A 26,356-nucleotide genomic window follows, 5' to 3' on the forward strand; every position below is an offset into this window, starting at 1 on the left:
TCTCCTTCACATGATATCTTCTATGTTTTCAAAAACCCACTCCCAAAAATCTGGCAGCAGATGGCAGGACCAAGTCTGAGCGGCAAGGAGCTGCTGAGAATCCATCTCGCATCTCTGGGCAATATTCCTGAACTGGTGAATGCAGTTCCAGCTTCTGTCTCTACCTCTCTGGGGCCTCAAGTGTTTATTGATTCTTTGTTTTTATAATAGTAACTTTTTATCCATTATTTTATATTTCTTTTTAATTCTACTATTATATGATTATGTTATCCTTGCAAAAATAATAAAACACTTCAAATAAAGTGAAAGCCCAACCTCGCCAGTCCCATTCCCCACTAAGAGGTAACTGCTGTTCTAATTTGAGTGCCTTTGCAGATCAAGTTCTATACATCAATATGTGTGCATATAAAAATGCATAATCTTGTTCTGTGGAATTTTTAGAAATATGAGTGGCATTGTGGTGTGTATAATGCTCTGAGCATATTTAGGTTGACTCGTGGAAACCTTTTTTGTCGATACATGGATTTACTTACTCTTTTAACTTCTACATAGTATTATCGGTATTTATATACCCTAGTTTATCCATTTCCTTAGTCGTAATAATTGTTTTACTGAATTAATTTTCTCTTTCTAATGCTACTGTAATGGAAACCCCTTTCTAAGACTGCACATATGTACATATGTACACATACCTCTGTGACAGAATTCTAGAATTGATGGTGCATCAAAGAATGCATCCATTTAAAGTTTTACCAATCATTGTAAAACTGCTCTCCCAAACAACCATTTTACACAGAATATATCCCAGGGTAAATAACATGGATAAATTCGGCATTTCAGTGACACTTTAGTCAATTTTTTATAAAATTTTTATTTTACAATTACATATAAAAGTAAATTAGGCAAGTAAATATTTATATCCAAGAAATCTATAATTTCTTTGACCATTCTAGATAAAAGAAATGACAGAAGATATAATCCTAAAATACTTATGAGTCAGATTTTGGTAGAGAGCCCTAAATAGTGTAGAGATGACCAGTACAGATGCTTAATAAGTTAAATGTGAATTTTTAACAAAAACGAAAGAGTTGAAATGGCAGCCACATCAAGATCACTTCATAGTTTTATCAGGATAATCATCTGATGACTTGTGTCCTAGTCATAAAACTCAACCCATTTTCATAGATGTTCCTTTTTAATGTTCTTGCAATTCATGAATGCCATTCTTGTTATGGCCAAACTGGAATGTCCAATCAAATTATGAGCTGATATATATGTACAGAATACTCACTATGATTTTTGGTCCATTTTACTGTCTTTGCACCTAACTAAATGTACTGTAAAATCTCCTAATTCTATTGTCTTTCTTTGCCAGATTAGTGAAGTATTCGAAAAGGGTCAGTATTTAAACTCCACCAGATTAATCAGGAAAGCCAATTCTTAAGCACATCCCCAGAACGATTTTAGTGCAGAATGCCCCCCTTATGCCTCTCAATGTTTTCCTTTTGTACATTACTACCATAGCGCATCACGGGACATGAAGCATATTTCAACTTGTGGGACTAAATCAATCATGTTTTTTTTTTCTTTTTTTCTTTTTTTTCTGAAGCTCGAAACGGGGAGAGACAGTCAGACAGACTCCCTCATGCGACTGACCGGGATCCACCCGGCACGCCCACCAGGGGCGAAGCTCTGCCCACCAGGGGGCGATGCTCTGCCCCTCCGGGGTGACGCTCTGCTGCGACCAGAGCCACTCTAGCGCCTGGGGCAGAGGCCAAGGAGCCATCCCCAGAGCCCGGGCCATCTTTGCTTTAATGGAGCCTTGGCTGCGGGAGGGGAAGAAAGACACAGAGAGAAAGGAGGGGGTCGGGGTGGAGAAGCAAATGGGCGCTTCTTCTATGTGCCCTGGCCGGGAAGTGAACCTGGGTCCCCAGGACGCCAGGCTGACACTCTACCTCTGAGCCAACCGACCAGGGCCAATCATGTTTTTAGAAATTGAAAACAAATGTTGTAATAGGATGAATGATAGTATTGAAGTAATAACCATTTCCTAGTAGGCACACTTGTTTAATGGATTGCATAGTCTTATCACTCGAAACCATTTTGTTTTGGATTGGTTTGGCTTGTTTTTAAGGCAAAAGTTTGGCAATAATTTGGTCTGCTTTAATTGAATTATTGTCCTTATTGGAAGAAAACTTGGAAAGGTGGTTTTACTGCAGGGGTTATGGGGACCAGACTAATGCTAGGCTTGATTTAAAAGTACAATCCACTTCCCCTTTTGCTGGAATTTTCTGTAACACAGTAAATGTAATGAGTTGTGCTGGCCTCAGCCTGAAGCATGGGGTTATGCACTCTTTTGGGTTTTTTTTTTTAAGTTATTTAGAAAAATCTGTCCTGTGCTTGGCAACTACTCCGACAGAAAACAGATAAAAATAAGGGTGGTTTATCAGTTTTGCTGTTCTTACCATGTTTCAGGTTGAAGGCTGTTGAAATGATGAAAAACAAACAACACTAAATAGGGTTCCGTCATTAAGGCTGCTCCGGGGAGCTGAATTTTTCAGGATCAAAGAAAAATGCATTTGCTTTTGGAACTACAGTCCTTCATTTTGAACGGTGCACTGCACTCAGATCCTGACGATGGGCGAAAAAGAGAGTAAACTGGAGAAGGAAGTAAAATGTGTGCTGCTATGGGAACTTGGAAATTCAAAGGAAAGGAGGCTGGCATTCTTCTCAAAGCTCTGAATTTGCATTGTTCAATTTCTTAAGAAAAAAAGGTAATGCCTGGGGTCTATTTCTGAGCAACTGGAGTAAAGCATAAGCATGGCTTGTTTTCGTCTCATAAAATTATAAGATCTCCCTTTATCTTTGTAAACTAGTGTCAAAAAATACTCCCCTGCTGGGGGCTTTGGGAAATGTTTCTGTATAAATCATTGATTCCGGAGAGAGCTTCAGTGTTCGTTCATATGTTAAGAAATATATAAACTTAACATTTTTAAAATTTTGCAATTCAGGTTGAGCACCTTCGATTTTCCTGGCATGGCAATCACCCTAAGAAATTATCTAACGCAGTAGCGACAAGAAAGCTCTTGTGATTCCCCTCAAGGAGAATATTAACTGGTATAAACATGATAACCAGGGGGAAAAAAAGGGGAGGCAGTTGCTAATAAAGGGGTATAAATTGTCCTGTGGATCCAAGGAGAAATACACCGAGGGGAGAGTCCTGCTCCTTCGATGTGGCAGTCAAGACAAGTCCAGAAGAAAGGGAGACGCCAACAGGTAGACAAGAGGACGAGGAGGCGGGACCTGTGTCCGCAAGGCCCAGAAGTGGGAAAGCTTAAAATACGTCTAATTTGCCTGGAGCTGAGGGAAAGTCTTGATTCTTGTAGTAATCTTATTGCCTATTTATAAACATGCAGTTACTTTAATAGCTGTTCTCAATACAGTTATTCGGTTATTTGTTTAATGTTATAAACGGTACTTAACATGGAAAATAAGTACATGGAACATTCCCTTTTCCCTCACTATCTTTCAACCACCCTGGCTTTCCTTTAGTTATTCAAATATGCTAAGCTGTTTTCATTCCAGGACCTTTCTGTGGGATATTCTCTCTTCCTTTCTGACCCTTTTCACTGAGCACAGTGATCCTTGCCTTATCGTAGTAGTCTGCTAGGGCTACCATAACGAAACATCACCCACTAGGGGCCTTGGGCAATGAAGATGTATTTTCTCACAGTTCAGGGAGCTATACGTCCAGGCTGAAGGTGCCATCAGGGTTGGTTTCTGGGGAGACCACTCTTGGCTGAAGATGGCCACCTGCTAGCATGTTCTCACATGGGATTTCCTCTGCGCATGTGCACAGAGACAGTTCTCTGGTGCATCCTCCTATTTGTGAAAGGTCCTACTGGCTTAGGGCCCCACCTTTATGACTTCCTTTATCCTTAATTACCTGCCTAAAGGCCCTACCTCTAAATATAGTCACATTGGTGGTTAGGGCCTCAATGTGAATTTTTAGAGTGCACAACTCAGTCCATAACAGGTATCAATTTAAATGACATTTCTTCAAAGGTGCTGTACCAACACCCTGCACATTTACCTACCTCACAGCAGAAGTTGTTGAGATTTACAATTATATCTTTGTTTACATGATTATTTAGTATCTAATCTCCCCACTAAACAGTAACATTCCTGAGGAAAGGTCCTGACTGTTTTGCTTACCACTTCCCTAAGTCTTAGCACATCACGGGCACTCAGTAAGTATTTGTGGGGTGATAGTCTGCAGAGTCTTATGAAAGAGCCTATCACAAATGTGGCTGGAAGAACCAAATAACGGGCACCTTCCTGTGTGTCCCTGATGATGGGAATGGATGAGTTAGGACAGTCAGCTTGTGCTGATAAAGCGTAATGATGAACTGCCCCCTAGAGGAGTAGTATTAGCCAATTTACTGGGTGTAAGTACTCCTGCCAGGGCTGATTTCAAGCTCAAATGTGACAGCACTGAATGCTACTCAGTAGCACCCTGTTATATAATATCTTTCCACCTCAAGAGCATAAATGTAAAGTATTTAAGCAGCAATAGGTTTTGAGTATTACCCTAACTTTTAATACATTTACTTAAGCAGAATTTCTGAGAATTTAACAATTGACTTTTGCCAACTCCAACATACCACTGATGAATAGTAGAATAAAATGGTTGAGGTTGAATGCATAGAAATTCATAATTTATTACTTTGCAGGGCACAAGGCAAAAGCAAGCTTAGCTGATTCTTAATTTTTAGAGCTGAATGTCACTGAAAGAATGAGAGAAGAGCAGATTTGAGCAGAGAAAATACTGATTAATCTTGGAATCTTTTTATTTCTCGAGAAATTCAAGGGCAGTTTGAAATAGAGATCTCCCCTATGTTCAGAGAAGGGCCTATATCTCTTTAGGAATCTGTTGTTTTGCTGAACCATGAAGAGGAATGAGAGAAAAGATACAACTTTGGGGATCTCATCTTCATTTGGAGGGCTGGAAAAGGTCTGTAAATTAGGAAAAGAGATACAGATGGAAAAATCGAGAGAGACAAGAGAACAATCAGTACAGGGATCAAAGGGGAAAATATTTTTTCTGATGGACAGTTTAAAGGGGTGTTGGTAGATTTCTGAAGATGAGAGTTAGGGTTCATCTTTCATTTCGGATTGCAACTTCATAGAACTTCTATCCTGTCATGACATCCAAGGAACCATTACATGAGTCACATTTCTTTTTGGCTAATGTTTAGTGCTACATATTTCAGATTATTTTGTGTTTGAGATCATTATAAAATTTTCTCCCTTCCTACCATCAACAGCACCAAGCCCTGTTGTGGGAAAGCACATTACTGCCATTTTATTTACCGTACCAGCATATGGGAAAGCACAAAGTTCCCCCCAACATTAGATATTTTTTATTGGAAATAACGAGAGAAAAGAGAACACAGCTTTAGGGGATAGATTAAAGAAAGATTTTGAAAGCCTAATCTTAAATTATCCAGCAGAGATTGTCATAATTCCCCAGAGTTAACATTGCCTGTTCCTTGTTGTCAGCATCAGAGGTTGAACTGTATACCTACCAAGCAGCTGCCTCTTTCTTTAGGTTAATTATCATAACCATGTTTTAAGAAATGCAAGAAAATGTGAAAAATGTTAAATATCTTTCTCAAGGACACCCAACTGTTGGTATCTGGAAAAACTATCTTGAACCTTAGGTCTCGCGTCAAGCTAAGAAACACCTCTATCATTTAAAATTCATCATTCTTTCTTTTCTTCAAGTCTTGGTACAAATGTCACATCACCAAAAAAAAAAAAATTAATATAACCTTTCTTTCTTGAATTATAAATATTTCTGTAAAGTATCTTCATGATAGACTCTGAGATATTTAAGGTGGAATCTAAGTCATCTGTAATGCTGTAGCAAAGTTACTGTATGTTACTTAGCAAAGTACTTCGTTATTCATTGAATGAAGAGATGGACAGGTGGACAAATGAATGAACACAGAGATATACAAATGCAGGAGACAGTGGCATGTAGCAAATGAAGGAGGCTTCCTGTTGCTTGGTATATAAGTTGGTGATATATTACCTGTACCTGCTGATTGCATGTTTCCCAGCCAGGTAAATATCCATGACCAAGAATTTTGGATTCTAGCATACTTGACACATAAATAGCCTAAAGGAGTTGATAAAATAAGAGACAAACAGGCTTACCTTGAGATTTAAGGACACAAATGTGTTATTTTGTTAATATGTTTTTTTCAACACTGAAGTAAATTCCAGTGTTTCAACAACCTGACCTTGTGATCCGTTCAGTAAGTTAGACTGTCTTTTTGGAACGGCATATCTTGTCTTCTCGCTTTGCAGACTCTCTACCTCCTCCTCTTTGAGCCAGTTTCCACCAATTGGAAAATGACCCATAAGTACACAAGTGATGAAGTTTAAAAAATGCCTCAGAGCTTCTTCCAACAGAGTGAGGCTTTTATTTTCCCATCGGGAATACTTGTATTTCACCTGGAATTTCATAATATATTCAAATCTGAAAATAAAGGGAGTAAAAACCAGAACACACCCACACTCTATAGTGATTGCTTTTTATTAAGAATTTTTTCCCACTGAGAATACCTTGCACTATTTTTAGCGTGCAAGACTTTACTATTTTAATTATGTACTTCCCACTAGGTTGGTTTTAGAAATTCCTTGCTGACTTAAAATATGAAATATTTCAAGTCCAGTGATTTACTAGTTTTTTTGCTAAATTGAACTCAAATAGACTGAGAATGGTCTACAACAATATATAATAGGCTAGTTAGATCTTTACTATTTAAAAAATATTTCCTGTTATAAACAGCCTGAATGTATGTTTTTTCATAATGGTTTCAAAATAATGTCTACTTTGTATTATGTGATCAAGAAGCATAGTAACTATAGATTTGATATTTTACACACTGAAACCAAACTAGTTTGACTTGGTATATTGTTCCCTACACATTGGTTATGGTGCCTTGATAATACTTTTGATTTTAGAGTGCTCCAAAATTATCACAATAGCCATTGGAGTAGAATTAATGAGTTTTAAAACCCAGTTAATAATAAAGAAAATAATGTTATTATTATATATGTTAGTTTCCTAATGTAGTTATGTAGATTTTTATCTCTGTTTTTCTTGTAGTTCGGGAGTCGGCCGGACTGGCTGTTTCATTGTAATAGATGCATGTTAGAGAGAATAAATCATGAAAAAACTCTAGATATTTATGGCCATGTAACTTTAATGAGAGCCCAGAGGAATTACATGGTTCAAACAGAAGACCAGTACATCTTTATCCACGATGCACTGCTAGAAGCAGTGACTTGTGGAAATACCGAAGTGCCCACAAGAAACTTGTATGCCTACATTCAGAAGCTGACACAAATGGAGACAGGAGAGAATGTCACAGGAATGGAGCTAGAATTTAAGGTATGATATTGGACATGATGTGGTCATTTAGGAGCAGGTCACTCTGGGGTCATCTTTGAGTAGTTGCTTCACTATCTTAACCTTTCAAGTTTGCCAAGTTACAAGATTCATTTGACCTTGTCCTCGGGTATCTGACTATAAACACTTGCTTCCTCTATTTCTTTTCTATTCTGTGCTTCCCAACAATACCTCGAGCTCTTTGTACCCTAATTTAAACTGAGAGATCATACTCTCAGCACATAATATTTAAAAATTCAATAGGCTATATGGAGTTCACTAGTTAGAAGTGAAAAGAAGTATACAGTTTGCAGAGTCATTTGCTTTAAAGTAAACAAAAGCTTTGTATCTAAGGAGGAAATCTTGGGTACCTTGCATTCAAACCAAAGGCTAATTTATCTTTTTTGTATTTTTCCTTTTTTCTATTCGACAGCATCTAGCCAGCTCTAAAGGTCACACCTCAAGATTCGTCAGTGCCCATCTTCCATGTAATAAATTAAAAAATCGCCTTGTTAATATTATGCCATATGAATCCACAAGGGTATGCCTTCAGCCTATCCGAGAGTAGAAGGATCTGATTACATCAATGCCAGTTTTATGGATGGATACAGGTATATACACTCTTGTTCCCCTGACAATCCAAAGCCTTGATATTTACATGTGCCCTACTTTCTTAGCAGGAATGAATTTTTATCTCAATTCAAAGCATTTTCTTTCTGCACAGATCAGCATTTGTTTTATATAATTTTGAATAGAAGAAGCAGTCATGGAGTTTTTAATCTGGCTTTCTGCACTCTTTCAAAAGCCATTTGTACATGGAAGGAGTTAATAAAAAAGCTGTTTTGCACCATATTTCATAAATTTAATAGATTGTGTAAGAGTCATTTCTTTAAAATGACACTGAACAAGTATATCTTAAACGATTTGTGTGACACATGAAATTGAGCTAATTAGTATTGCACTAAAATTTAAAAAATGATTTACGTCATAATGTTAACAAAGCAATTTCTTTTGCAGAGTCCCCAAAATGTATTAAATGTCCAAATGTCCTTATTTGATTATAGAATATTAACAGAAATTTACTGCCATTGTATTAATGATATATTTTTAGTTTTTATTACCAAGTTTGATGTTTACATAGCAAATGCAAACTTTTGCATGTTCTCTGATATTTTTTTTTTTTTTTTTTTTTTTTTTTCTTTCCATTTTTCTGAAGCTGGAAACGGGGAGAGACAGTCAGACAGACTCCCGCATGCGCCCGACCGGGATCCACCCGGCACGCCCACCATGGGGCGACGCTCTGCCCACCAGGGGGCGATGCTCTGCCCATCCTGGGCGTCGCCATATTGCGACCAGAGCCACTCTAGCGCCTGGGGCAGAGGCCACAGAGCCATCCCCAGCGCCCGGGCCATCTTTGCTCCAATGGAGCCTTGGCTGCGGGAGGGGAAGGGAGAGACAGAGAGGAAAGTGCGGCGGAGGGGTGGAGAAGCAAATGGGCGCTTCTCCTGTGTGCCCTGGCCGGGAATCGAACCCGGGTCCTCCGCACGCTAGGCCGACGTGTTCTCTGATATTTTTAACATGCTACTTCCATTCTCTGTAATTGAGACAACAGAAAGCCTACATTGCTACCCAGGGGCCGTTGACAGAGACCACCAAGGACTTCTGGCGGATGCTGTGGGAACACAATTCCACCGTCGTTGTTATGCTCACCAAGCTGCATGAGATGGGCAGAGTGAGTGTCTCCTCCTAAGACATTAATTCATGTAGACATGAGGATTCAATTTTAATAACTCAAGAGCCAGTGCCATTGGGAAGTCAGAGTACTCCAGAAACATTGGGGCCATTCACTACTCTGGGTGAGTTTTAACTCACAAAGCCACATCGAGTTCTTTCATTTGTGTGCTTTGAAGAAAGATCTAGTATTTTGTTTTCAGTGAAACACAATTATAGAGAGAAATAAGTAAGCAAATGACCCTGTTTGACTTATGTCCTGTCGTCAACATATTTTTATTTCCTTTCATTCTGGACAAGCTGAAGTTTTATGAACAAACGTGCCGTTATTTCTCTATAGGAGGGAACTTGACGTTCTTTCATATCTGAGGCCAATTCTTACTTGCTCACCATCCACTCCCATTGCATAAAGTCTTGTAAAGTTACATAGGTAACTCAAAGGTAATCTCAAATCTAATTTTAAAGAATGATTATTGCCTGACCAGGCAGTGGCACAGTGGATAGAGCGTCGGACTGGGATGCAGAAGACCTAGGTTCGAGACCCCGAGGTCGCCAGCCTCAGCAAGAACTCATCTGGTTTGAGCAAAAGCTCGCCAGCTTGAGCCCAAGGTCACTGGCTCGATCAAGGGGTTACTCAGTCTGCTGAAGGCCCACGGTCAAGGCACATATGACAAGGTAATCAATGAACAATTAAGGTGTTGCTATGCACAACGAAAAACTAATCATGGATGCTTCTCATCTCTCCATTCCTGTCTGTCTGTCCCTGTCTATCCCTCTCTCTGACTCTCTGTCTCTGTAGAAAAAAAAAAAAAGGTTATTCAGAAAATATACATAAAATAGTATTAGAGACACAGAGGACTTCCCACTTAAATTTAATATGTGCAAGCAAGCATTGTGCCATATTTGCTTGAGATATTATCTCTGTCTTTTAGTATAAATCAAATGATAGAGATGTATCTAAAACCCAGCTTTTAGGGCCCACGGGGGTGGAGGGAAAAGAACTAGGAAACTGACTTGACTATTCTAATTTGGTCATTGACACTGTGAGACTGAGCCAAGTCATTAAAACTGCCTGGGCTTCAGTTTCCTCAGCTGAGAAGGGAGACTGGACTAGATCAATTCGAAGGTTTCTTTCCACATTCACACTTGATGGTTTTCTTCATTCCAGTCCACCATGGTGCAAGTCTACTGAGGTGCTGCAATGCACGATTGACATGGCCAGTATTACGTCCAAGGACTGATGGAATTATTTGGTTAACCTATAGATATGAAGATGTTACCCTATCAAAGTATTCAATCCAATGATTGTGTATTGGCACCTAATATATTCCATGTCCTGTCCTTGATACTATGGGCAAGAATCGAACCACAGGATTTCGCTATCCTCAGGAAACTTCCAGATTCAAAAAAATAAATAAATAAATAAATAACTTGCATGCAGTTGGAATGGGCTTGCATTTTGAAATTTTACTAATGAAAAAAATATAGAGAGAGATAACTAGAAGACAGACAAAACTTTATTGCCCGTTTGTATGGTTTACATAAACCTTCTCTCCTTTCAGGAAAAATGTCATCAATACTGGCCAGCAGAACGATCTGCAAGATTCCAGTACTTTGTTGTAGATCCCATGGCTGAGTACAACATGCCGCAGTATATCCTTAGAGAATTCAAGGTCACAGATGCCAGGGTAAGTTGGCACAGTCTTATGCTCTTAACTATTAGCTGACAAGTAGTCTAAAATGCACTTCTGGGAGAAACATTTACCGGTGACTTTCTTCCCAAAGCAAAAAGAACCCACCCAGGTGGGAGGAATTTTTTTTTTAAATATAAAAGTAACTTTTCTTCTGTCTGGCAAGTGTTCTCACAAACCCAGGTTGGCTTCATTTCAAATATAACATCTGGCAGCTCAACTTTAGGACTGCATTTGGTGAGTATGTGTGCTGGGAAGCATTTACTGATTGGCTGACTATTCTTACAATCACCTTCTCAACTCATTCTCTTTGGAACTTTCTTGACTTCTTTATTACTTGACGCTGTAAATATGTTGTTGTTTTGCAAAGCCCTTTAGGTAATGTGGGCTTGGATTTAATTTGGTATGATTTTAAAACTGCAGAGCAAATGGCATTTTTTAGAAGAATTGAACAAGCTTTGCACATTTTAATTTGATTGCTGGCATGGTTTATTCCTTGGTGTGCTAATGTGTCTGTCCACCAGAGCTGTGCACCCACGACCCTTGGTGGCTAATTTTCATTTTACATTTCTTATTTGATCGCCGCGTCCAAGGTTCAGCTCTGATGTAAGATGTTCTGTGTGTAAACTTTAATATCCTTGCCTTTAGCCATTCTCAAACCGTGACTATAAATATATCTTAGGATAGAGGGGTCAGTCCAAAGCTCTGCTTTGTTTTTGGAGCTGTCACAGTGGGTGGGTCAAGTGCAACTCCAGTGTAAAGCTATTTACTTGATCCATTGTTTTTTCCGAAAAGCTGTTTTCTTAACCAATACTCGTGTTTAGAGATTGTCTGCTAATCTTCAAAGCTGGAGTCCTGGCTGTTGACCTAATGTGGACCAGAAATTGGTTAGCAGGCTGTAGGCCGAGGTGACAGACCTGTTAATGTCAGAAAATCTGAAGTCTTAACTGCTCTGAAAGTGACTGTACACAAGGCAACAGTTAAGTTCCTAGGTATTGTTTTTGAGATGCTCAAGTAAGCATGCCTTGTTAAAATAATAATAATAATAATAATAATAATAATAATAATTCCCTTTCAGAATTGAAAGCAAGATAAGTGAATGAGAATGTTACTTGCATTCTAAGCAAATTCAACCCACCACTTCTAATGGTAAAGAGTTGAAGCCAGGCTGTGTAAATGCAGGAGATACCTTCTTTACTACTCCTCATGTGCCCAGATTTCATCTGATCATAATATGCAAAGGAACAGAGAAGCAGAGACCTGTTCATGTGCTTGTTTTCATTTTAAAGGCTTCCTATGATTGAATAATTATCCTGGCTGCCATAACATTTGCCATTTGTGCTCCTAGTGTGTTTCTAATTTCAACTTCCCAGTTTAGAAGCCAGTTGGCAGTTGAGAATACTGTATTGTTAAGCAGGTGACCTCTAAATGGAGTCACAGGTTGGTGGCCTCTTCTCTCAAGCAACTGTGGTCAGAAATGAAATCCTCTAAATGTCCGGAAGAGGACAAGTCTGCATTGCCTGGGCTCTGGCTTCCTTCCTGTGCTTTTCAAACCTTTTCCACAAACAGGGGAGTAAATCATGCTTCCATGATAACCTAGTTAGTTATGGGGCAAAGCACACAAAGTTCTTACAAAGTTGATGTGATCTTCCTATTTTATAACCCTCCCCAAATGGTGCCAGTCAGAAATAGCCCTGTTCTAGTGGACACCGCCAGGCTGGCTGATGCCGGCCCGTCTCATCGTGAGTCAGCCCCTCTCCTCAGTATGACTGAACGAGGAAGACTGAGTCTTGCTCTGTAGACTCACCCAGAATCTTGAATACATGCTCACCTGTATCCAAAAATCATTTAAATGGGAAAAGAGATGATACAAAATACAAGGTTGGGAGCAGGGCCTCTTCAATTGGGACCAATCTCTCTAAGTTTATAATTTGGATTATCTCTATTTATTCTGGGGAGAACGTTGATGCTCATAATTTTATTCCTGCTTCTGTATATAGAAGGCCCTCTGCTTTTTAAAATTATTTTTATTTTGCAGGATTCCAGAAGGAATCAAAAGGGCCTTAGTTTTTCTTTTAGCACAATTTATACTTCATGAGTCAAAGCAGTGTTGCCTATTCACTATAGGAAAGAGTCTCCTTTTGCATCTTATTTTCTTTCTCTGTTTTCATTTGTCTGAGTCAAAACCCCCATTGACACCTTAATTCCTGTGGTCAGCCAGGAAGAGTCCTTTTCAAGAATAAGAGCATTTATTTGCTCATAATCTCTTTGATCTACTTGAGGGATGCCTCACTGCCTACTCAGCAGCATAGTTAGTCACATGATGTATGTTGTATGTTCTGCCAATGTCTAGAGATCGTATGCCTCCAAGTTAACAGCAGCTACCTAATTTGTCTCAGATATTTTCAATATCTGTCATTTGACAATGCTATAAATAAGCAAGCACAGCAAATATAAAGTTGTATCAATAGCAAACCCTCTGTTCTACACGAGAAGCCTGAATGCTCCATTCAATAAGAAGTCACTGGATTCTGCAATTTTTGAAATGTAGTGTACAGGTTCCACCTTGGTTTTGAAGGCAAACTCTGGGTCTCTAAAACATGCACTCATATAGGAACTGCACTGCTCTGTACTTTATGAGGTTTGTGACTGGGACCTACAATAGCAAACTAATTCGCAGTGTAAGGATATATGAATGGAGACAGTGTTCACAGCAGATAAAACATGCATGTAAATAAGTATAATATGCTGCTAACTTTTTATTCCTTTTTTTTCTTTTTGGAAAAACCATCATGTTTGCTGGTGTGGTCTGTGCCCCGGTGGAATACTCCTGGTGTCCTTGGCTTTCTCCCAGCAGGATGGTCAGTCCTAACAGTGAGACAGTTCCAGTTCACTGACTGGCCAGAGCAAGGAGTGCCAAAGTCTGGAGAAGGATTTATTGACTTCATTGGCCAAGTCCATAAAACAGAAGAGCAGTTTCGCTAAGATGGACCTATTTCAGTGCATTGCAGGTGAGTTGGAAATCAGGGCTGATGAGTTTCCATTTGTGATCATGTGGGAATAACTTGGAAAATATGGTGTTGTTTATTTAGTGTAAGTATAAGCTTCTTGTAGTGAATATACATAATTGATATTTTGTTATCAAAAATGTATTGTAAAACCTAAAACAAAGTCTCATTTCCCTTTTCTTCCATAAAAGGAAAATCACCAGAAGATTTTTATCCCCAAATTTTACTTCTTGTAACAAAGAACCAAACTGTGTTTCTCTGGCCTATTTTACCTTAGCAGGAATCATTGGTACATCCCCTTGTGATCATTTTTCTCAGTTAATCAGGTTTTCCTTGTTTTGTATTGATAGTGTTGCATGAATAAATATCACTTGGTATGTTGCTTCTTGGAAAAATTATAGTTATCAAGCCTTAATGACAGTACTGGTTTTTGTCAATCGATAACTGATTAGAATGATACCTCAGTAAAAATTGTAGTTCAGACAATGCATTTTAGTGTACATATTATTTTATAAACATAGTATGTCACTTTGCAATACATCATGAGTATATATCTAGATCTTTAAAGTCTTAATCTTTTCTTAAATTTCTCAGTGACACTTAGCTGTTTTTATTCTAACCATGTTTTTGTGTGTCTGTCTCACAGTGTTTTTAATTTGCATATTTTCTGATGCTAATGATGATCATTATCTTTTGATCTAATCTTTTACTCTTAATGGCATTTTGGAAAAGAAAAGATAAGCAAGTACATTTAAGTCATTTTAGCATGTAAGAGGAAAAAAGTTTCTTCTAAATATTTGAACACACATATAGCAATGCCAACTCTGTAGCTCTCTACTTCTATACATTTATCATGTTAGTGTAGTTACCGTGGGATTAAGGAGCAGCAATACTGTGCACTGGGCTTACTCTGTAAGATTACTTCTTGTATGTATTTGAGAGAAGAATTCACTGACATGACTCCTCAGGGTTAACTAAAAGTCAGAGCAGAACTGATTCCCAAAGCCTTTCAATAATGTTTACATCTGCGGTGCATTAGTCATGAAAATCAAAGCAAAATTAGGGCTGGGACCTGGGCACATAGTATAAGGCTGAGAGATGGATGGCAAGGTGTTTGGATGGGCTTTTTCACTTTATTGTAAAATAGCATGTATTACATATGCCAAATGACAACTGTGAAAGTTGGGTGAGAGTACATGGGAAGATCAAGGGTTCAATCTGCTCATATGCACGTTTAAATAATTGTGTTGCAACGTTTTTAAAAAGTAAAAGATATTGGATACCTGATGAGAGGATGGAGTACCCAGCAAGTGTGCATCTGTCCATCAAGAAGGGAATTTAGCTATCTGTCAATAGGGTGATTCAGGAAGTGTCATTACTTTGAGGTTGAGAACGAAACCTCTTCCGGTATAACAGGCAGGGAAAGGGAAAGGATAAATGTGATAGTTTTTGAAAATATTTTTTTGAAAAGTTCCCATGTCATGGCTTCTAGCTCTTTTGTGAACAGTGGTCCAGCACATCTGTTGAGCAAGCGGAGATGGCCTCAGTGAGAGGAAAGTGAGGTAGGACATAGATTTGAGGACCTTTGGAGATAGAACAGACTAAGGAAACAGGTACCCAAGCTCCATTTGATTTGTTCACATGTTAGGAAGCATTGGATAATTATTTGTTGAATGAATGATTTCCAGGTAGTTCCAGGGAACCAATAGAATTGATTGTGAGATTTAATCCAGTGGTGATCAATTACTTACAGGAAGACATTTCTGGGGGAAAAACCAGAGTTGGAATTTTGCCAGACAGAAAGAATTAAAGGGGACTGGTAAGGGCCATTCATAGTGAAGCTCTTTAAATGTTAATTACCTGATAGACCATTGAGTCTACCTTGGTACGGGAGGAAGACATACTTAGTGGAAAAATGAATGAGTTGGAGTTGAAAAGTTAACACAGGGCATCTATGCTGGAAGGACAGATGAGGCCGAAGGGTGGAAGGTCAGACTGTATTATTCCAGATGGCAGAGGTGTTCCTGGTAAGAAGCTCTGCAGTGTGGCAGTAACTGCACAGCAGTGGAAATAAAGGACCTGCGATGAGATGATGTAGGAACTGGGAGGCTGGATATTGGTTGCTTGGTCCACATGTTATTAGAGCCGTCCTCTGCCTGCTCAACTCTTCAGGTTCCCTGTCTGAGGCCCCATTGCACCTTTCTGTCCCTAGTAGGACTTTCACAAAGTCTGTATTTTTTCTGTGACTCCAAGCTTCCAACATTGTAGGGTCAATGGCATAACCCTGGACAAGAAGATGTAAGTACTGCAAGAGCGAGGGCTGTGGTCAACCCCTTTTATTCTTTTTTCTCTCTGTACGCCAAGGATTCATAAGGCTTACTGAAAAAGCTACCTGAAGTGCTACACTTATTATACATATTTTTGTGTTTCTATCTGTGTAAATGGAGTTGCTTCCCTCCAGACCACTAGAGTAAGGGTGGGCAGGTTTGGCACACACACACACACACAAAAGCATTCCGTGGACATACATAGTGAACTCTCAAATATCTGCAGCCTTGGTGCATAGTCTAGAACTCACTGGTCACTCATGAGCTGCAGATATTCTGGGAGATCTACTGTAGCTCCACCAAAGCCATGGATATCAAAGGTGTCATCTCCATCCTGATTGGTGAACTGTACACACTAATAGCAAGATCTTATCCTATATATTTCCATCAAGCTTGGATGGAAGGAGGTACCCAGATCCCCTTCCCCCCAACAGGCTACCCTGCCCGATGACAGTGCAAATACCGCTTTAGTTCTCGAGGAGCAGCCGTGCCTTTTTGGTGTGAGGCCTCATGCAGCAGTGCTCTGATCAGCCTTGGCAGGTGGAGGTTTGGTCAGATTGAGAACGCTGGGAGCAAGAGAGGGTCACAGTGAGGGCATGATGAGACATAAACCTTTGTTCCACCAGCCAGGTCACTCTTCTCCTTGTTTAATTTATTCTTACTTCCTCACTCACACTAAAGATCTTTTCCTCACTTTCATCTGGATTTTTACCCAGGGAGGTATGTGACTTTCTGGTTAACATTTTTTCCACTGATAGTTGAGTGATGCTTTCACTCAGAAAAAAACAAATGTCATCAATCCCGCAGCCTGAAGAACTACCCACAGTCAAGAACCACTTCCCCAAAGTTACTTCCCAGTAGACATACCTCAGAGTCAAGGTTAAGTTATGCTTTCCCAAGATATTAACATGGCCCACAAGAAAGAGTTTTAAGCAGCATCCATGCTGTTCCTAGACCCTACCCCACGCAGCCCACAATCCACTGCACAGATACCCCCAAACACTCTTATTTGGGGTTCACCCACCTGTGGGCTCCTCTGATTACTGAGTGCTAAATAATGAGTAAGCCGCTCTCTTGTCTTCACTGATACTCACTGAAAAATATACCCGTCGGTAACTTCTTCAGTCACAGATGGCTGTCTGCCCTATTGCCCTAAGGCAGGGGTCCCCAAACTTTTTACACAGGGGGCCAGTTCACTGTCCCTCAGACCTTTGGAGGGCCAGAGTATAAAAAAACCCTATGAACAAATCACTATGCACACTGCACATATCTTATTTTAAAGTAAAAAAATAAAACAGGAACAAATACAATATTTAAAATAAAGAACAAGTAAATTTAAATCAACAAACTGACCAGTATTTCAATGGGAACTGTGGGCCTGCTTTTGGCTAATGAGATGCTCAATGTCCGGTTCCATATTTGTCACTGCTAGCTGTAACAAGGGAAATGACGTGCTTCCGGAGCCGTGAAGTGCCTGTCCTGCGTCACCGGAAGTAGTACCGTATGTGAGCAATGCCGCGCTTTGCTGACCACGAAGGAAAGAGATGTCCCTTCCCGAAGTGTGCGGGGCTGGATAACTGGCCGTAGTATGAGGACCCCTACCTAAGGGATAGGAAGCTTTCCTCGAGGGATGTGTGGGCAGCTTCACCTGTTCATTAAGGCTAAGCTGGAGATGAGAGACAGAGCCCATCTCCTCACTCCATCTGGGAGGCAGTGGGCTTTGGGGGAGGGCACATGACATCTATTTCAAACCAAGAGCTCCCAGGCACCAGTCACCTTGGTAACTTTTGGAAACCAAAGGAAATCAGTAGGAGCTGAAAAAAGGCCTTGCTTTCCCTAAGCACAAGCCCCAAGATACCCCAAACCCTTGCCCCCTTCACGGTACACAGAAAGACATCGCTATAATGGGTGAAATATTTAGTAGGCAAGTCAATGTTTTCCACAAGTAAACTTTACTTGGATTACATTGGGGTGGGAATATTTTTTCCCTGGACAGAACCTTTAGCAGCTCTGAGAACATCTGGAGGCCCCTGGGCCCCTAGAGGCCTTCAGGTGGGGGGGGATGGGGCACAGTTCCTCTGTAGGGCACAGATTGGGGTGGCTGGTCCTTTAATGCCACAACTATCTGGGCATGTCTGTCCTCATTTCTGGTATGTCTACTAGTTGTAGAGCTCTGGCCAGCAAAGAGGGCTGCTTGGCTGCAGGACTTGGTAATCGTTGCTTTAGAGGAGGCGGCTCTGGAGTTGGGAGGAGGCCCCTGGACAGGCTGTGGGCAGGCCCGCACTGCAGCTTTCTGTTCTGCTTTCCCAAACTTCACTGTGGAGGGAGGGGGCTCGCGAGGGCGGCTGGAGCCCAGTGCATCCTGATGCCCTGCTTTCTCCTCCAGTGACTTTCTGGTGTCTGATACCCCAGTAAAGGCAGCTCTCCTTTTAACTGGGCCCCTGCTCTGCGCTGGTACAAGGCTGCCATTTTGCTGGGAATTTCTCTGGGGTAACCGAGGAATAAACTTTTTAAAAACTCTCTTCATTCTCTTTGTGAAGAGGCTGTCGGAAGACTGGTCCTTCTGTGACAGGGTCTGGGGGAACTTGCCCCCCAGCATCTCCCCTAACGCAGTGTCCTGGGTAAGAAATGTCTTCCTTTTGAGTTCAGATGCTTTGAACCCTGTGTCTCCTCCACTGAACTTCTCTGACTGGGAGTCTGTGGGGCTCACTTTTTTTGTAGCTTGTGGCAATTTCTTATCCTGGCACAAGTTTAAGTCATCCTCAGGGACCCGAGGCTGCAGCTGCTGCTCCATTGTAATTCTTCTCTCCTCCAGGTGGACATGCAGCATCTGGGACACTCCTGTGTCCGCACTAGACACACCCTGAGCGTGAGTCCGGGAGGCTTTGTCAGTCGAGCTCTCTGGGTTATGGGACATGTCAGTGGGCTGGCCTTGGGCCTGTCTATGGCTTCTCTTCTCCTGTTTAGACTGTAACTCAGCCATCAGTTGCTCCATGCTGTCTGATGTTACAGGATTCTGGATAGCTGGTGCTCTTGCTGGGGGCTTTTCAGCGGTCTTTGCAGTTATCATCTGAGAGATTCCCGACTCTGTGGTTTTCAAAACATCAAGTTTGGATAGAGGGGCACCGAGCTCCGCAGCCCTGGACACACTGAGTACGGAGCCAGGTTCTGATCTCTTCTTCCGTTGTTGCAGCTCTGCTCCAGCACTGGTGTTCACATTTCTGGCCCTGACTTGCCTTGCAGGCAGCATTGGGGGGTGAATGCTGTCCATTGTGGAATGTCTCTGACTGGCTTTGCCAGTGATGTTGTTTGTGACAGTCTGTGTGGCATCCAGTATTGTCTGACCCTCCTCTGCAGGCCTGTGAGTGATGTCAGAGGGTGACTGTGTCAGGGTCCCCTGTTCTTCCTTGCCCACAAACGAGTCAGCAGAAACAGGAAGATTCAAGATGGTGGCTGAATATTCTTTCTCTTCATGAAGGCTTTTAGAGCCTCCTCTAAGGGGTATAAAGCCCCCGGGTTGGGACTTTATCTTAGAAATCAGGCTGGTTGAGGAGGAAGAGTTAGAATTGATCGAGGAATGGGATGAAGTATTAAAGAGCTTTACTGATTCAAGGACTTTGGCTGGGTGTCCCCACATCTTTGTATGAAACCTGTTAATATGGGACTCCAACATCTGCTCAGTAGTGGACTCAAGGAAAGAAAGCTTTTGGGACACATTCAGGCAGCAGATCAGGTCCATAGATGGTGGCAAACTTGTTTGTTCTATTCCGGTCTGGGACTTTATAGAAGGTGTTTGCTTCATAGTGTGCATTGAAGTATGCTCAGTCCCAGGAGTCTGTCCCTTACTAATCTCCTCAAGCTTCTTGTTCAAGTGTACTTTCATGCCATTTGCCTGTTTTCTCTGACTTGCTGTCAGCCCTGACACCACAGAATGTTCTCTGCTAATGTCTAGGTTTGTGTGGGAGTCATACCCCACATCCTTATCTGATGAGCTGTGTGAGTGACTGGACAGATGATCTTTTGCATCATTCTCTTGGCTGTCTCTCTCTTCTGTCCCCTTGTTCTCTTCTAGGTGAAACATTTCTGAGCCCTTTTTGTAGAAGCTTCCCGGTTGGCTCAATCTAACATTTAGATTGTTTCTACTTGGGCTTTTATACATGGAGATCTGTGAGTGGCCATAACAGCTCTTTGACTCAGATACGGCCAAGGAATTCCTCAGAGGCCTCATCAGGGACAGAATCTCGAGGATCCTGAGGGACAGGCCCCACCGGTGTTGGATGAGCCTCTTTCTAATGTGATGCTCAAGTGTCTTTTGAATTTGACAGCCGAGATAAAATTCCATAGGATAAATGGAAATTGAAACATCAGCCACAGAGGGCCGGCAGTAAGGAACGGTGGGAGCTGAAAGACAGAAGTCCTTCTGAGAATGTTGAGCCACAGAGGGTAGACCCCACACAGATTCCCATTGTTTCTTCAGTATATTCTGTTCTAGGTGATATATCTTAGATGAGGTGAGAAGTTCAGATTTATTCTGGAGGTCATCGAAGCATACTCCATAGGCCCCAATCTGAGGTATGGGACCAGATGGTAGGACTGGGAGTGGGGATTGAAGGGGGGCCTGGCGTTGGATCTGAGTGAGAGGTAGGGACCGGGATTGGGGCATGGTTTGAGGCAAAGGTTGAGGTTGGGCCTCAGGCAAGGATGGAGGTAAGACATAAGGAAATATTGGGGATTCTGGGCCTGTGGAGGCATTGGCAGGGCTATTGAAAGCAAAGATTGAGGAGTAGTCATCTGAGGACTGTACAGGTGATGTTAAGGACTCGCTGTGCGGTGAAGGAAGACCCCAGGATAACTGAACGGATTCTTGTTCTATATCGTCTTCCCCAGTCCTGGGGTTTGTGCAGTGCTGTTCCGAGTCCTGCTCGTCAGGGCTTAGAAAGAAAAGATGTCCAGGATCTATGAGTTTGGCTTCAGGGTTTCCCCCAAAAGAGGTCTGTGTAGAATGTTGGGCAGGAGACTCTTGATGAAAATTGTATTGATTCCGGTTCGAAGAGAATGGGTCTTTGGTTTGGGGTGGGGAATAGTGCACAGGGAGTTTGCACTCTGAGGGAGGAGAAGTCTCTGGAGGCAGAGTGTGACCCGGTGGTGAGGGTGACTGAAAATTACCCAAGGTGGTCACTGGGTTAGGGGCAGGATTGGAGGGAGGTGATGGGAAAGGCTTGGGCAGAGGAGGTGGTGTTATATCTGCTGGAGGAACTGCTGAGAAGGCAGAGGACTGACTGGATGATCGCTCAGACATGGGTGCTATGGAAGCCACAGGGGACACTGAGGGAGTAGAATCTTCCAGGGCCTCTGAGGATGGTAGATGGTTGATGTAAGCAGTTGTGTTATTGCACACCTCCCAGGAGGGGCCTGGGCATAGAAGCTGACGGAGGCGGATGGTATCATGGTGCTGACCCAGGGGGCTGAGGAAAGAGGAGGTACAGAGCTGCAGCCAGGACCAGAACAAGGAAAGGAGGACCTACTGGCCTGGTAGGGGTGGGACCACCTGAAGCCTGCTGCCCCTTCACATCGCTGCACATCCATGACATCACAATGCATCAGGAGCACTCACCCCAAGGCATTCACTCCTATTCTTGTTTCTGTGGCAACCCCCTCCCATGCCTATGAAATGCTGCATGAAAGCCTGGAATTTCATAAAACATGCTAAAGCAGGTCTGGAAAAAGGGGAAAGACTAGTCACCTTTTTATGATTGAAATCAGCTCCCTTTTCTCCTCTTCTTCCCTGTTGTAATTCCTCCAATCTGAGAAACCAGGAGAATGGGCTATATTCAATGAAAGTAGATGCATAGGGATTACACAGGAGACCCTTTGTAGGGGACCATTAGGATAATATGTAAGCCCCAATAATTCTTAGATAAGGTCAAATGGTTAGTGATGACATTATAACGTCCCCGTGTATGTTGTTTTATAAAGTACTTGTATATACATTATCTCATTTGATGCTCAAAACCACTCTGTGAAGTAGAGTGGTCCATGGTTACAACAAAGATTGATTTGATCATCCTGAAACTAAAGTACTTTGACAAAGTTAGAAAACAGAAGTGGTATCTCTTGGGCAACAGCCATGCTCAGGCCCCTCACTGCTGCATCTCCAGGGCCAGCAGAGCAGAGTCTGAGAAGCGTCTCAGGGTCTGACTGTCTTTCCATGGTTCTCCCCTCTGAGGGCTCTGTGTTCTGAGGACTGTGTCTAGCAACTGACATCATAGAAACCATGGACCAGGTACCTCATGGAGAGGAGAGAAAAAGGGTCACCTTTGGGGAGCGTGTGGGGAATAGGCAGAACCTTACCTTCCCGGGTCCCACCTTTTCTTCTCCGCTTGGCTCTGCTCCGATGCTGAGAACAAAAAGAAATGACTGAGAAGTAGGCACTCATTCTCTCACCCCTCTCCCTAGAAAACTCATTTATTATCTAAGAATAATTTAGTCTCTCTGAGCCAATCAAACCCATTTTAATTAATAGAACTTTGTGTTCCTTTCTTACAACAATTTTCAAAGGTATAAAATGTGTTTGATTTTTTTTCTTGTTAAAAAAAAAAAGATTTTGACTATGAGGCCCACACTTGATATTCCCAGAGGTTCTCTGCTCAATGAGGGCATATAATGTGAGGCCAAGGTCACACCTCTCTTCCCCCAGAGAGGACCCTGTAACCTGGATGGATCTCAGGCCGTGTCCTCTGCTCAGTGGCTCTCTGAAGCTCAGCACTGCTCTCCTGATCAGCCCCAAACAAAGCCTCGGTCTAGTGATGCCTGACAGGGGACCATGACTCAGGATGAAGTGCTCCTTAACTCTGAGGTCCTGCCGAGATTCCAAAGTCTCTAAATACCTCGATCCAGACCTAGGGAATTACTGTGTTAGGAATTTTGGTCAGAAACCTGCCAGCACACCAAGATGGTCTGAGAACTTCATATAGTAACCTGAGTCCTCCTTGAACCCCTAGCTCTGCCTGGTCTCCTCCCTTACAAGAGTGATGTTCTGTTCTCTCCTCAGATGTCCCATCTTTGCTGTCTTTCCTACTCAACCAATCTCACGTAGAAATGTGGGAACAGAAATGGAGGCAACCACAAAACATCTCTATTGGGGATGGTTCAGGGTTCCTTACCTTCTGTGTGTGTTCATTGTTCCTGAGGGCTAGAGCTGATACTAATCCCAGCAGCAAAATATCAAGAAAAAGAAGCAGCACACAGATGTAAATTAGGTTGTTGATTCTATCTAAAAATTTTGAGAAGAAGCTCAGGTAAAGCTCCAGTACTCCATACAGGAATAGATTGTCTTTCATTTTCTGACTGGCAAAGCTGCTCGAGGCAACTGAGCTCTGAGAGGGCAGGCCCCTGATTTATATATATAGCCAGCCCGCCTCACAGAACAGTGAGGAGTCACAAAGGGTTTCTGAGGGTGGGGCAGGCACACCTTCATGAGCGTGTGTCCACAGTCCCCCCACCCCCTCCTGTCAGCTCAGCCGAGTCCCTCCACCCCTCTTGGGCCTCTAGGTCCTTCTGTTCTACTCTGCTATCTCACTTTCTAATCAACTTTTTAACATATCACATATTTACCTTAATGAATGCTCTACTTGTCATTTTTGTTTATTTCTTTTCCAAGTAAGAGAAGAGGAGATAGAGAGACAGACTCCTGCATGCACCTCGACTGGGAACCACCCAGCACCCTTGTCTGGGGCCGATGCTCTGCCCATCTAGGGCTGTGCTCACAACCAGGCTATTTTTAGCACTTGAGGTGGAGGCTCCACAGAGCCATCCTCAGTGCCTGGGGCCCATGCCATCAAACCAATAGAGTCATTTGGGCTGTAGAAGGGGAAGAGAGAGAGAGAGAGTAGGAGAAGGGGGAGGGGTGGGAACATAGATGGTCACCTCTCTTGTGTGCCCTGACTGGGAATCAAACCAGGTACATCCACACACCAGGCTGATGCTCTATCACTGAGCCAACCAGCCAGGGCTTCTTTGCTTGTTTCATCTGTAACTGAGATATTACCTGGGTTCTCCATTAATGTTTGAAGACCTTAATGTCTGTCTCACCACATCCACTACCTTGCAAGTCTGAAATCCTGCCTAGAAATTTTGTTTGTACCCAAACATTTAACTTAGGACCATTCATGTCCTCAAATCCAAGTAACGGAAACCGCTTACAGAACTTGGTATTCTTTAAGATCTATAGTATTTGTGAATGTTAAATATCAAATTTTAATTTTCTCAGTAAGTTATAAATGAACAATAAAAGTTTATAATAGCCTGATGTGTGATGACTCAATGGATAAAGCATGGAACTGGAACGTTGAGGTCGCTGAGTTGAAACCCTGGGCTTCCCTGGTCAAGGCACATATGGGAGTTGATGCTTCCTGCTCCTCCTCCGCCCCCTAAAATAAATAAATAGTCTTAGAAAAACATTTTTTTTTTTTGTCGGAGAGTAAAAGGAGAGGTCTAAGGCCAGAGGGGTATTTTTGGGGTAAAGCAGTGGAGAATCACCAAGCTGTGGTGGTAGGGGGCAGGGAGGAGCAGAGAGGAGCATAGTGGGAGATGAGAGAAATGAGAGCAGTTGTGAAAGAGAGAGGGGCATTTTTGGATTGGGAAACACCAAAGGTGTAGGAGGGGGGTAGAGGAGGATTGTGGGACCACAGAAAAATGGAAGGAGTCAGGGAGGAGAGGGGAATTGTGGGATTGGTCAAAAAAAGTTTTTTTAAAAAGTGTAAAGTATCACTCCTCCCAAGAATACATCTCACATATTTTACATATCTAACCCCTAGCTCATAAAAAAGCACTCCCAGGGACATTGCAGGCGGCCATAGAGGCCATGTTTGCTACAGTGAGATCCCCATAGAACCCCATGACATGTTCCCAGCTGAGGTACATCACCACACAGAAGTCTGGTCCCAAATTTCCTGCTGCATGTGGTTATATTGTTTCCAAAAGGGGGCGTTTTCAAAAGCTCCACTTGCATAATGTGCTGCTACTTGAGGAGGCTCATTGGAGGTAAGTCATTAGTTTAGGAGTCCCATACATTTTCAGTTTCCTAGGAACAGTGTTCAGGCCTCTCACTCCCCTCCTGATCACTATCTCTGGGATGAGCCACATGGGCACAGCTGTTTTCGGGATCCTCAAAAGGCATCTGGCTGAAATGGAAAGGGTGTCAGCACCCCTGATTACTGAGTCGTAGATATAGCCTGCTTACCTTGTACTCATACTGCACTCTCTCCATCATTGGTCCGCTCAAATTCTGTGTCATGGGATTCCCAAATGCTGTATGTGCAGGGTTTGCTAAGGAACGGCAGATACTCACATGGTGCACCTCACCTCTGCTCATGCGCGTGCTCCGTTGTCTTCTTGATTTCTCTTACAAACCTGAGTTCTAAGACAAAATTATTAAGAATCTCAGAATGGTGACAGTGAAGCTTTAAACCCAACACTGAGTACTCCTAAGTGTGACAGCACAGGTTGTATTCCTGTGAATCTGCTCTGTGGCTCCGTTCTTCACTTTGCCTTACCATATCTAGACTGTGTGAACTGGAGTGTGTTCGTTAACCTCTTGGAACCTCAGTTTTCTCATTGGTAAAATACGAATGCTCAAAGTGCTTATTTTCAGCATAGTTTTAAAGCATTTGTTCAGTATCTATCATAGTATGGGCCACTAGAAATGTAGTGTCAAAAAACCCAATCCTATATGTACTTTAATTTTTTATTAATCACCTTTATAGAGCTCAGTCTCTCATTTTTTTCCAGTCTTTCCTCAAAAGTAATCGACATGGAAAGTCCTCCCCTGGCCATTCTCTCTGTAGTAGGTAAAATTCTAAGGTGGATGAGTTATTGTAAAATATCTTGATCTTTTAAGCCTTGGTTCTAGGAATGGCTTTCTATTATAGACATCAGGAAAAGGGTATTAGCACAGTATGAAGGCAAAATTTTAAAATACAATATTAAATAATTTTATTATAGCCAGACAATACTCAAGTGATCAGTTCATCTGACAGAAAATTTCTGTTTAACAGTTTATATATTAGAAATAGTAGATAACATGTTGAAATCACAGAATTTTCAGTAATGCTTACATTAATTTATAATGGCTATTTC

General features: G+C 41.9%; 1 protein-coding gene, 1 long non-coding RNA gene and 1 pseudogene across 2 annotated transcripts in view; 2 read left to right on the top strand and 1 right to left on the bottom strand.

Moving 5' to 3' along the window:
* LOC136394896 (uncharacterized) overlaps positions 1 to 26,356 on the top strand; it is a 292,059-nt gene that overhangs the window by 35,736 nt on the left and 229,967 nt on the right. The window lies entirely within an intron of this gene.
* Positions 61 to 18,261, top strand: LOC136393879 (receptor-type tyrosine-protein phosphatase S-like; annotated as a pseudogene).
* The window catches only part of LOC136393880 (spermatogenesis-associated protein 31D1-like), a 371,407-nt gene continuing 363,308 nt past the window's right edge, over positions 18,258 to 26,356 (bottom strand). Inside the window, exons 6-7 of the mRNA XM_066366509.1 lie at positions 21,963 to 22,023; positions 18,258 to 21,684 (exon numbers count right to left, since the gene is read on the bottom strand). Coding sequence (XP_066222606.1) covers positions 18,258 to 21,684; positions 21,963 to 22,023 — 3,488 coding nt within the window. The remainder of the gene's footprint in view (positions 21,685 to 21,962; positions 22,024 to 26,356) is intronic.

Source organism: Saccopteryx leptura, chromosome 2 (genome assembly GCF_036850995.1).
Source record: "Saccopteryx leptura isolate mSacLep1 chromosome 2, mSacLep1_pri_phased_curated, whole genome shotgun sequence".
NCBI lineage: Eukaryota > Metazoa > Chordata > Mammalia > Chiroptera > Emballonuridae > Saccopteryx > Saccopteryx leptura.